The sequence below is a fragment of the Hyla sarda genome, chromosome 1 (genome assembly GCF_029499605.1).
Source record: "Hyla sarda isolate aHylSar1 chromosome 1, aHylSar1.hap1, whole genome shotgun sequence".
Classification (NCBI taxonomy): Eukaryota; Metazoa; Chordata; class Amphibia; order Anura; family Hylidae; genus Hyla; species Hyla sarda.
This window is the reverse complement of record NC_079189.1, coordinates 136,339,585-136,352,579: the sequence shown is the minus strand read 5'-3', so window position 1 is coordinate 136,352,579 and position 12,995 is coordinate 136,339,585. Positions and strand designations below refer to the sequence as shown.

At 38.1% G+C, this 12,995-nt stretch overlaps 1 protein-coding gene across 3 annotated transcripts in view; it reads left to right on the top strand.

Annotated features, from left to right (window-relative positions):
- The window catches only part of GRIA2 (glutamate ionotropic receptor AMPA type subunit 2), a 200,740-nt gene that overhangs the window by 93,465 nt on the left and 94,280 nt on the right, over positions 1-12,995 (top strand). For all 3 annotated transcript variants that reach the window (XR_008889564.1, XM_056561936.1, XM_056561929.1), the window contains exons 4-5: positions 6,950-7,146; positions 7,384-7,437. Coding sequence is in view for 2 of the 3 variants with exons in the window: in XM_056561936.1 (XP_056417911.1) it covers positions 6,950-7,146; positions 7,384-7,437 (251 nt within the window). In the remaining variant the exon portion in view is untranslated. The remainder of the gene's footprint in view (positions 1-6,949; positions 7,147-7,383; positions 7,438-12,995) is intronic.

Below are 12,995 nucleotides of genomic sequence, written 5' to 3'. Positions count from 1 at the left end.
GTTTATTTTTGTTTACATTTTTGTGGGAAAAGGGGGGTGATTCAAACTTTTATTAGGGAAGGGGTTAAATCATATTTATTAACTGTTTTTTTTTCCTATTCTTTCCACCATTTTTTTGTCCCCATAGTGGACTATTCCATGCAATTTTCTGATTGCATACACTGTTCAATGCTATGCCATACCATAGATCAGTGTTATCGCTCTGCTGATCCAGACGATTTCACCGCCGCGGTCCCAAACAGCTTGACTGAGCTGCTGGAAATGGTTTTACTTTCACGTTAGACACGGTGATCAACTTTGATCGCCACGTCTAAGGGGTTAATGCTGGGCATCACCGTGATCGGTGATGTACAGCATTAGACATGGGTCCTGGCGGCTGATAGCCACCAGGACCACCTGGCTATGATGCAGGGTAAGCCCATGAGCCTGCGTCATAGCAGGGGAATGGGCGCAGGGCATACAGGTATGCCCTGTGTCCTTATAGGGTTAATAAACTTGCAACACTCTTGGCATGCTACAGCCTGAATTTATGAAATGTGACTGACTTGTTCAGCTTTTGGGGCCCCACTTTTAATTTTGCCCAGGGTCACATTAAGTCTAAAACCAACCCTGATGATAGATGATCATTTAAGCAAGAGCTATTTCATGCCACATCTAAAAGCCAGGTATTACGTGCTTAAGGCACATTCACACTAGTGTTTTTAGGTCTGTATGTTCATATATGTACTATAAAGAGGAATTCCCTAGTTTTTATCACATTGAGGTCAATTGAGTGTGAATTCATCTGCACCTGACATGCAATATCTACAGCGTGTACAAATTACAGACTCAAGGGACAAAGTGTGAACGTATAGAAGTGACCTGTGTTTTAAATACTAGCTCTAGTCACTATAGATATAAAGAGCTCATGCACACAAAGACTACATCGATTTCTATTGGGTCCTGCTGTACTACTGCCAGGCCTTATTTACCTCCAGACATTGGAGGGGAAGTGCTTGGGGTGGCTAATTGCAGATGGCTATGCTAAAAGGGGTAGAGGGATGGTAATGGGCAGCATAACAGAAGAGAAAGAGTGAAAGAATGGAAATGTTAACCCATTGGGATTTTTAATTTTTGCACTTTTGTTTTTTCCTTCTCATCTTCCAAAAATCATAATACTTTCAATTTTCCACATAAAGACCCATATGAGGGCTTGATTTTTTGCACCACCAATTGTATTTTGTAATGATATTACTCATTTCACTACAAAATCTACAGCAAAACCCAAAAAATTATTTGTGAGTCGAAATAAAAAAAAAAAAACTGCCACTTTGTAACTTTTAGGGACTTTCTTTTCTACGCAGAGCACTTTTTGGTAAAAATGAAACATTTTATCTTTATTCTGTAGGTCCATTTAATTCCAATGATACCCCAATTATATAGGTTTTATTTTGTTTTACTTATTTTAAAAAATTACAACTTTTTGTATTAAAATTTGTATGTTTAAAATTGTCCATTCTGATCCCTATTACTTTTTTATTTTTCTATATACGGGGATGCACGAGGGCTAATTTTTTGTGCTGTGATCTGTAGTTTTTATCGGTACCATTTTTGCTTTGATGGGACTTTTTGATCACTTTTTTACATTTTTTATGGTATACGAAGTGACCAAAAAATATGCAAATCTGGTATTTGGTATTTTTTTATACGTATAAACCATTGACCTTGCAGTTAAATTAACATTATATTTTTATAGTTTTGACATTTTCCACACAGCGATACCACATATGTTTATGTTTATTTTTATCAGCTCATGAGCATGTGTCATAGAGGGGGAATAGATGCAGGGTGTAAACCCTGCGTCCATTAGGTGTTAAAGAGTACCTGTCATTATGCAAAACTTAGCGACATGTCAAAAGTTTTGATCGGCGGGGTCTGAGTGTTCAGACCTTGGCCGATCAGGAGAACGAGCCAAGAGAAGCTCATTTCCCTGTCTTTTACCACTTTCCGTGTCACGTGACCCTCTCATAGACTTACGTGGAGATTTTGTCTCAATCACGTAACACTAAGCCGGGAGAGAATGCATCATATCTATGCAGGTCCTGATGTAAGTGACGAGAGCTGCAAAGCTACAAAGAAGAGGAATGTGAGCTACTCTGGTATGGGGGTTTGAATTTAGGGAGTTTGTTCTGGGAATGTCAGGGGTCTGTATTTATTTAGGAGTCTGCATTTATTTTGGAGGTTTATGTATTTGGGTTCATATTTAATCAGGGCTCTGTATTTTGGGGTCTGGACTGAGATATAGTATTTTTATTTTTTTATGTTTTGTTAGAAGATACCATCTGACATCTGTATTTGCTTGTAGTCTGTGCTTATTCTGAGATCACTTTATATATTGGGATCTGTATTTATTCATAAATATTTATATAGGGAATGTGGTATTTGTTTATGGGGCATGTATTTATTTAAGGGATATGGTCTGAAATCTGTAGATATTATTTGGGGGGTCTGCATTTAATCTGACAATACAATGACAAGGCAATAAGTGTTTTGTATACTGCGTATACCAAAGTGTGATAGAAGCTATAAAATGCTCATAATGTGAATTCCCTTAGAATAAAAAAAAGAAAAATAAATGTAAAAACGCAACACACACATATTTATATATTACTACAATAATAACAACCTGAGCAATAATGTAAACAAGTCATTGAAATGCCATGAATGCCATAAAAAAATGTTTTTTTTTTCTATCCACCAACTAAAGGTATTTTATGTACTCCAAAATAGCAACAATAAAAACTAGAACTCATTCTGCAGAAAAGAAACACTCATATAGTCATGAGATAATAAAATGTAAAAGTTATGTTGGAATGCAGTGACAAAAAATTATATTTTTATAAAATGTCTTTATTATGTAGCAAAAGTGTGAATTTTACATTTTACATGCATATTTAATTATTTGCATTTGTACTGACCCACATAAAGGAGACATTTTACTAAAACCGGTGTAAACCCTTACCAGTATAAGATCACATGGGACTTATCAAGAGGCTCACGTTGTTTGGCAGCCTAAGAAATGTACATTAGCTTGGAGTTGGCATAGATTTTCACTACAATTTACACCTGCTACTGCATAATTGTATTTAGTACAATATATGTACTCCAAGATGTTTTCTACAAAAATGATCACTTATTCTGCAGATAACGTCTCATATAACCATACATAAAAAATAAAAAATAAATTCTGGAAAAAGGTTTATTTTTTTACCCATCCTTAAAACTAAAATTAGTTATGTCACTAAGGGGTTAAAAAGACTTAAGGCACATAAGTTATGCACCAACTACTGTAGATTTAAATGAGAGGTATTTATGGTACCCATCATGCTATGGAGCAGTTCCTGGTCTTATTTAACACAGGAGTGTACCTGATTTGCCAGTCATTGGTTGAGGTTGGTTATCACCGCAGCTAGTGATTGGTTGCGCAGGCACTTCTTTGTTTTAAGACCAAGTAGGAAGTGCTGTATAATGGGCACTAACGGAATGGTGGTGGTGGCAGGTGTGTACACATTTTCATTGAGAACATTTACATTCAAAATAGTTCACCGGGACATCCCTTTTAAGGATTTATCTATATGATTAATACTTTGTAAGTGATGAAAACTGTGCACTTTTTTTTAAACTAACCCAACCTACTTGTTCCCCCTCTGGTGACATCTATGGCTGTAGCACATGACATGAATATATTCTGCATTGATTTATCACCAACTGCAGTTTCAGATGTAATTAAGACTATAAAATATGGCACTTACAGATAAACAAGACATATTTTTAGTCAGACAACAAAGACTGATTAACATATTGAACATTGTAAATCATTTATGGGGTATATTAATTAAAAGAGCTAAAAATAATTCTGCAATCATTACTTATGTTGCTGTTTGTACGAGACATCTTAAAAATGCTCATCTCCTTATACAGATAATATAAGAATAGAAACCCACTTTGGATTCCAGTGGAACAACTACCATCAATGACGGTCACACTATCTCTATTCAGTGCTGTCAAATTATCTGCTACTATATAACCCACTGAAAATAAATCATTAAGAATAAACACTAAACACCTTGTAAAAAAATAGATGCTTTATTATTGTAATGAAAATTAGGTTGTTCTTTAATAAAATAATAATACTTGGTCACTGAAAAACTTCTTGATGCATCTCCTAATATAGTAGGGGAGGATACACAGAGGATATATAAATAGGTTTGAATTTAACTACTAATATCATGTCGGAGTGCAGGGAAAAACTGTGAGTATGTGTGTGACCCTTTATGACATGGGTCTCAAACTCAAATTATCTGGGACCTACTGGAGGTAGAGGCTTGGTGAGGCTGGGCCTCATGCGCCCCTCACATATAATGCCCCATAATGCGCCCTTCACATATAATGCCCCCATCATGCGCCCCTCATATATAATGCCCCCATCATGCGCCCCTCATATATAATGTCCCCATCATGCACCCCTCACATATAATGCCCCCATCATGTGCCCTCACATAATGCCCCCATCATGTGCCCCTCACATATAATGCCCCCTTAATGCACCCCTCACATATAATGCCCCCATCATGCTCCCCTCATATATAATGCCCCATCATGCGCCTCTCACATATAATGCCCCCATCATGCGCCCATCATATATAATGCCCTCTGTGCTGTGCCCCTCACATATAATGCTCCTGTCATGTGCCCCTCACATATAATGACCCCTGTCCTGTCCATGCAGATAGGAGCCCTGGCTTTGTGTATCCTTTCTAACTATAATAAATATAATAACAATAATAAAACAACAATAATAATAATACATTATATTTTATGATTATTGTCATTATTATTATTACATAAAGTTCAGGGGGATTCATATAAATCTTAGCAAGTCAGCTGGAATAACAACAGGTTGTGTCATGGTGTAAATGTACCTAATCATAGTCAGTATCTAATCCTGATCATGTAGATATAATATTTATGTGCCTAGCACCTCTATTTTTGTCACAAATACCTTCTTTCTGTTGCTCACTTGGTTTGTCATTCTGTGCTTTAGAGGGAGCGTGTCCTCACTCTGCATGACTCAGCTTCCTCCGTGATCTACTGTACTGTGTTGGGTCTCTTCATCCAATCACTGCAGGCTACTCTGTACCCCCATCCTCTCTTTTTTCGTGCTGCAGTCTGACAGAAGAAGAGTGAGCACAGAGGAATGCTAGTCCCACCCTCACTTTCTGGACTTTGTCCCTACCTGTCCTTTAGCTTGGAAAGGATTCTGGCCTGATTATCCCCTTATTGTGAGTTCATGTCACATATTTTCAGTCCACTATGTGTTATGCATAGTGGCTATTTTCTTTAAAAAGGCCACCCCCATAGAAAATCACTTTCAATGTCATTTGGGGGTCGTCTCAAAGAAGTTTTAATGTATTTCTTGCAATTAGAAGTCCTCACCTTGCTTCTTTAGCTGGGCAAGACGTTGTGACGAGTAAATACTCTCCCTAGATTCTAGTTGCTTAATCCATGTTCTGTTCGCCCATTCTGCAAAGTTAAGCTCATATCTCCAGGATTTGGATTTAAGCTACTTCCAGTTCTGTTTTCAAGCTATGTGATTCTCCACCCTCCCCCAGCTAGGAGAAGAAGAGGTCACCTGGATAAGCAAAGAATTTCAGCTTTAGTTTATCAACTGCCACAATAAACCTAAACATACTCAATTACAGTGGTCCCTCAACATACGATGGTAATCTGTTCCAAATGGACCATCATTTGTTGAAACCATCGTATGTTGAGGGATCCGTGCAATGTAAAGTATAGGACAATGGTGTACAACCTGCGAACCTCCAGATGTTGCAAAACTACAACAACCAGCATGCCCGGACAGCCAACGGCTGTCCGGTCATGCTGGGAGTTGTAGTTTTGCAACATCTGGAGGTCCGCAGGTTGAAGACCAGTGGTATTGGAGGTTATACTCACCTGTCCCCGCCACTCCGGACCATCACCGCTCGTCACCGCTGCCCTGGATGTCGCCCTCCAAAGCTTTCGCCGCATCCCCGACGCTCCGGCAAGACCTCTGCTTCCCCGGCATCCTCGTTTTCCGTCGCCGCCATCACGTCGTTACGCATGCCGCTCCTATTGGATGACGGGACGGCATGTGCAGCGACGTGATGACGACGATGGAGAGCGCCAATGATGCAGGGGATCCCGAAGAGGACGCGCCAGAGCCCCGAGGACAGGTAAGTGATCGGCAGCGGACCAGACGGAGCACCGTAAATGGCTATCCGGTGGCAGCTGAAGCAGTCTGTGCTGACGGATAGCCGTTTATGCGATGGCCCCGACATACAAAAGCATCGTATGTTGATGCTGCCTTCAACATGCGATGGCCTCTGAGAGGCCATCGTATGTTGAAATGATCATATGTCGGGGCCATCAAAGGTCGAGGGGTCACTGTACTGTGTAAATCACAAATATAAAATATTTTTATTTAACCACTAGGAGAGTACCCCACTTTGCCCGGCTTTACCTACCCTCCCATAGACTTGCATTGAGGGGGTGGGGCATGACACCATGAGGGGGCGGGGTTATGACGTCACCAGCTCCCGGCGCTGGCTGCAGCGTTCGGAACAGTTTGTTCCAAATGCTGAGCAGCTGAGTACCCCTTTAAGCTTTCTGAAGGTATACATGAGATTAGGGGTCCTCTTATTGTGGGGACATTGTTTAGTATAAAGGTTGGAAATAACAGCCTTTGGTTTATCTTTTGCCCATAATACCTTACATTGTATGGTAAACTGTATACGCAAATAGTCATTTTTAGGGGAAATCCTGTGAGAAAGTCTAAAAAATGGTCATAATGCTTTTAATAAAGATGGATTTCTTTATACCCCAGGTTACTGTTGATCTTGACTGTATTTATGTCCAATATTTTCTAAAGGTTTATCAACACTGCAAGCTGTGCTGGATTCTGCAGCTGAGAAGAAATGGCTAGTGACAGCAATCAATGTAGGCAACATTAATAATGACAGGAAAGATGAGATGTACCGATCCCTCTTTCAGGATCTGGAAATAAAAAAGGAAAGAAGGGTGATTCTTGACTGCGAAAGGGACAAAGTAAACGACATTGTGGATCAGGTCTGTCACATATTTTGTATAGGTATATGTTCAAAATGATGCATATTATGAAGCTATCAATATATACAATACTAATGCTTAAGGGTGTTACACACATAGAATTAAAAACGTATCAGTAAATCTTTGAAGAAGATGAATATACTTTGATTTCTTTGGTGTATACATAACCATAAGTTAATGGTATAAAGTTGTGTGAGAATAACTACTGACTTGAATTATTTTGTGACTTGGTCCTAGGTAATTACCATCGGTAAACATGTTAAAGGATACCATTATATCATAGCAAATCTGGTAAGTGCTCCTTAATTTTTGTTTTACAAGAAAAAAAATATTTAAGTGTGTGTTTTTTGTGTGTATAAATCATCTTTTTGTTGATAGATTTTTGTTGTTGATTAAAAATGATATTTTTCTCATTTACCTAAATAATTGATGTAAATAACAGTCATAATTCTCAGTTTATCAATTATTAAGAGTACAATTCAAATTTTATTATGCAAACCTCCTAATACTATTTTTTTTGTTGCATTTTTTTTTTTGCATGACCAAATTTATCAAACGGTCACAGGGCATTTCATAAATTATGTGGAGGATACATGTTTTCTGAAATTTCACTCTTCACATACACCAAAAAGCTACACTAGGTCTGGGCTGGTGTAGAATTGCGCCTTAATGGTGGGTTTTGCGACTTTTTTGCGACAGTCGCAGTTGATAAATTCATTACAACTGCCCAAGACTAACCCTTAACATCTGGCGTGTACGCTCTTTTAAAAAAAAAAAAAGGTGTAAATCGAGAAGGCGCAAAAAATAGCCTGAGGAGCAGCACTGCGCTTGAATAGCGACAAGTCAATGCTTAAAAAGCGCTCAAAACACAATGATAAATGCCCCCCAAAAAACTTACAATGCACTGCTCCAAATTATTACGCACAATGGGGGAGATTTATCAAAACCTGTCCAGAGGAAAAGTTGCCCAGTTGCCCTTAGCAACCAATCAGATCGCTTCTTTCATTTTTAACAAGGCCTCTGGAAAATGAAAGAAGGGATCTGATTGGTTGCTATGGGCAACTCAGCAACTTTTCCTCTGGACAGGTTTTGATAAATCTCCCCCAATAAGTTTCAAAACACTTTAGCAGTTGTAAAGAACTGAAAATTGTCATTTGTTGTGTTTGTGGCATTATTACTGAAATCAAAAGCTATTTCAATCAAACTTTGAACAAAATTTTAACTTTTTAAACATTTTAACAGGTCACATTACATTTTAACATAGCACCCCTTATTTGATAGCAGCTTCACAAGTTTTGCATCCATTGAACTTGTGAGTTTATGGACAGTTTCTGCCTGAATTTGTTTGCAAGATGTCAGAATAGCCTCCCAGAGCTGCTGTTTTGATGTAAACTGCCTCCCACTCTTTTGCTTGAGGATGCTCCAAAGGTACACCATGACTTCCTCTCCTTTTAACCCCATAGCAGCCATTGATGCAGAAGTATTCTTAATAGCATGAGATGGTGCATTGTAATGGATGAAGATGATTTTATTACAGAAAGCATAGTTCTTCCTTCTGTACCAGGGAAGAAAGTGGTCAGTCAGAAACTCCACATACTTTGCAGAGGTCATCTTTACACCTTCAGGGGCCCTAAAGGGGCTGACTAGCTCTCTTCCCATGATTCTAGCCCAAAACATGACTCCACCACCGCCTTGCTGATGTCGCAGCCTTGTTGGAACAGGGTGGCCGTCCACTAACCATCCACTACTCCATCCATCAAGACCATCCAGGGTTGTATAGCACTCATCAGTGAACAGGGCTGTTTGAAAATTAGTCTTCATGTATTTTTTTTGCCCAATGCAGCCATTTCTGCTTGTGAGCATTGGTTAGTGGTTGCCGAATAGAAAGTTTATGCACAGTTGCTAGACTCTGGAGAACTCTATACCTTGATGTCTGTGGGACTCCAGAGGCACCAGCAGCTTCAAATATCTGTTCGCTGCTATGTAATGGTATTTTAGCAGCTGCTCTCTTGATCCTATGCATGGATCTGGCAGAAATATTCCTCAATGTGCCTTTATCTGCACAAACCGGTCTGTGCTCTGAATCAGCCACAAATCTCGTAATAGTGTGATGATCACGCTTACGTTTTTGAGAAATATTTAATGTTTTCATACCTCGTCCAAGGCATTGAACTATTTAACTCTTTTCGGCAGAAGAGAGATCCTTTTTCTTCCCCACATTGCTAGAAAATGGTGCTCTGCTTAATAATGTGGAACACCCACCTTTAGTAGTTTTTCCTTAAACTGGGCTCACCTGGCAATCTAATTATTACAGGTGTCTGAGATTGTTTTCAGTGATCAAAAGAGCCCTGATACACAATGTCATCCATGAGTTAAACTGAAAAACTAAATATTTAATCATTGTGACACTTAAATAGAATTTGCATAATAATTTGGAAGATGCAGCCTAACTTTCTGTAATGTACTTCTTACAATAATATAATAATATTAAGGTTGTGTTCACACACAGTATTTTGTTTAGCATTTTAGTCAGTATTTTGTTCAGTACTATTAGCCAAAACCAGGAATGAAACTGACACAGAGGAATAACTATATTGGGAAGATGAGCATTTTTTGTTTTAAAACCCATTTCTGGTTTTGCCTTAAAATACTGCCCAAAATGGTATGTGTAAACCCAAAATAATAATAATAATAATATAGTCAAAGCACATAACAATTTGCATATTAATAACACTTCCATGTGTAATTTATTTTATCCTGATTTCCTATTAGCTGTCAGTCTGGCACTTATAATCTGGTGCTGCCAGTTTAGCCATCAGGCTGATTTTGGTGAAGAATTTAAAGGGGTACTCCCGTGGAAAACTTTTTTTTTTAAATCAACTGGTGCCAGAAAGTTAAACAGATTGGTAAATCAATTCTATTAAAAAAATCTTAATCCTTCCAGTACTTTTTAGGGGCTGTATGCTAAAGAGAAATCCAAAAAAGAAATGCATTTCCTCTGATGTCATGACCACAGTGCCCTCTGCTGACCTCTGCTGTCCATTTTAGGAACTGTCCAGAGCAGCATATGTTTGCTATCGGGATTTTCTCCTCCTCTGGACAGTTCCTAAAATGGACAGCAGAGGTCAGCAGAGAGCACTGTGTTCAGGACATCACAGGAAATGCATTTCTTTTTTGGAAGTACTGGAAGGATTAAGATTTTTTAATAGAAGTGATTTACAAATCTGTTTAACTTTCTGGCACCAGTTGATAAAAAAAAAAAAAAGTTTTCCACGGGAGTAACATTGTAACCTGTCCACAATGAAGGGTGTTTGCATATTTTCTTTTCAGTTTTCAATGTAAACAATATGTGTCACAACTAACTTCTACTTAAATAGTTAACCTTGTTTTTTATTATTTGTGACAAGTTAAAACCAATTTGATATTATAACTCATACACCACATATGATATTATAACTCATACACCACATATGCTATTAGCAAGAATGCTGGACCCTTTGTCTAACTGAAGTTCAGTTGCAGTGGAATCATTTTTAATCATTTTCTTTTTATGTTCCAATGTTTCTACTACAATAATTGAAATATAGAGAAAGTATGCAATCGATGTACAATATAGACTTCAGAAGTAGTATATATAACCTATCATTTACTGCAAGGCATTACCCTAGATGACTTTAACCCCTTCCCTGTATGTTCACACTTCGGAATCTCCGTCAGGCAGCTGCCAAAGATACTTCAGCGGTAGGACAGCTGGGCCATCACCATTGATAGCTATGCAGTACTCGCGGAATTCCGTGCAAAGAATGAACATGTTCTTTCTTTGTGCGGAACAATTTCATTTGAATGGGACAGTTCACAATCATTTTAATGGAATTGTCCGCCGCTGAAATTCTGCAGTGTGAATTCTGCGAGAATTCCGCAGTGTGAACATACCCTAAGCCATTCGTGCCACATTAGTAAGGCTGGTATGTCCAGCAGGTGAACTCAGCCTAGATAGATCTCAACGCAACTGATGCCACAACTGATGACAAGTGTTCATCAGTTGTATGGTATCGGGTCTCCATCATTTCTAGACAGCAGACAGCTTGCAGTGTTCCCCTGTCCGATGCCCTCCGATGTGTCCAACCATCCGGCGTCAAAATTGAGATGCTGTATGATTGTGAACTGTCCCATTCAAATGAATATGATCAGTTCTAGCATCAGTTTCCATCTGGTCTACACCACAAGAAACTATGTCGGACACCTGATATATGTGAACCCAGCCTAACTACTCACCTTCTAACTCTTATTTTGCCATATGCAGAGCTACATTTGGGCTTGTTTTTGCAGGACCAGTTTTAATTTTCACAAACACCCTTGATTTTACCATAAAATGTCACATGAAACAAAAAACATATTGGGCCTGATTTACTAAGCTGAAACCGACCAGTTTTTGTCTGGTTATTTTGCCTGAGACATGTCTGAGACATGTCTGCACCAGTGTGCGACAGTGTGCGCCTGAAAAAGCCATCAAACCTGAAAAAGGGGAGTGGTCTGTCACAAAGGGGGCGTGGCCGGCCAAAAGAGGGCGTGGTTTCACAACCCGACCAATTTACTATGGAATTCACAGAAAATCCTGGGTAAATGGCTGGAAATATCGACCTAGAAAAAGCTGGTCAGAAAATGTTCCCGACTTTTCCCAATAGTGAATAGAGAGGAATCCTGCATGTCTGAAACAACATTTTCCAACTAGTAAAAACCCGAAACTCTTAGTAAATGAGGCCCATTGTTGTGTGCTGAAATAAAAAAATTGCTATTTTGCAACTTTTGAGGGATTGTGTTTTTACGTTGTTCACTATGTAGTAAAACTGATATGTTATCTCTATTGGGGAGATCTGTATGATTACAGTAATACACAATTTACACATTTTTGTTATGTTTTACTACTTTAAAAAAAAAATAATCATCACATTCTGACACTTTTTCCTGTTTTTGTCTACAGAGTTGTATGATGGCTTATATTTTACGCCTTGACCTGTAGTTTCTAATGGTGTTATTTTGGGGTCAGTTGGACTCCTTGTTTGCTTTTTATTACATTAGATCTGGGATGTGATGTGACTTTTTTTCCCCCATTTACCGCGTGGTATCAATAGCTTTATATTTTAATATTTCCACATGCTGCAATACCAAATATATATATATATATATATATATATATATATATATATATATATATATATATTTGTTTTCTTTTTTTGGAGTTTAGATTTAAATATGCAATCATTTAATTGCTAACAGAATTTACTGCCATACTATTGTATACTTGAATATTTGTTATACCTTAAAGGGGTATTCCAGGAAAAAATTTTTTTTTTTAATAACAACTGGCTCCAGAAAGTTAGACAGATTTGTAAATGACTTCTATTAAAAAATCGTAATCCTTCCAATAATTATCAGCTGCTGAAGTTGAGTTGTTGTTTTCTTTCTGGCAACAGTGCTCTCTGCTGACATCTCTGCTGGTCTCGGGAACTGCACAGAGTAGAAGAGGTTTGCTATGGAGATTTGCTTCTAAACTGGGCGGTTCCTGAGACACACGTCATCAGAGAGCACTTAGACAGAAAAGAACAACTCAACTTCAGCAGCTCATAAGTACTGAAAGGATTATGATTTTTTTTAATAGAAGTAATTTACAAATCTGTTTAACTTTCAGGAGCCAGTTGATATATATATATATATATATATATATATATATATATATATATATATATATATAGTTTTTTCCTGGATGACCCCTTTAAAATTTTATATTTGTGCTATACTTTAGGTACTGCTGTATCTAGAAAGCAAGCCATTTCTATCCATACAGTGAA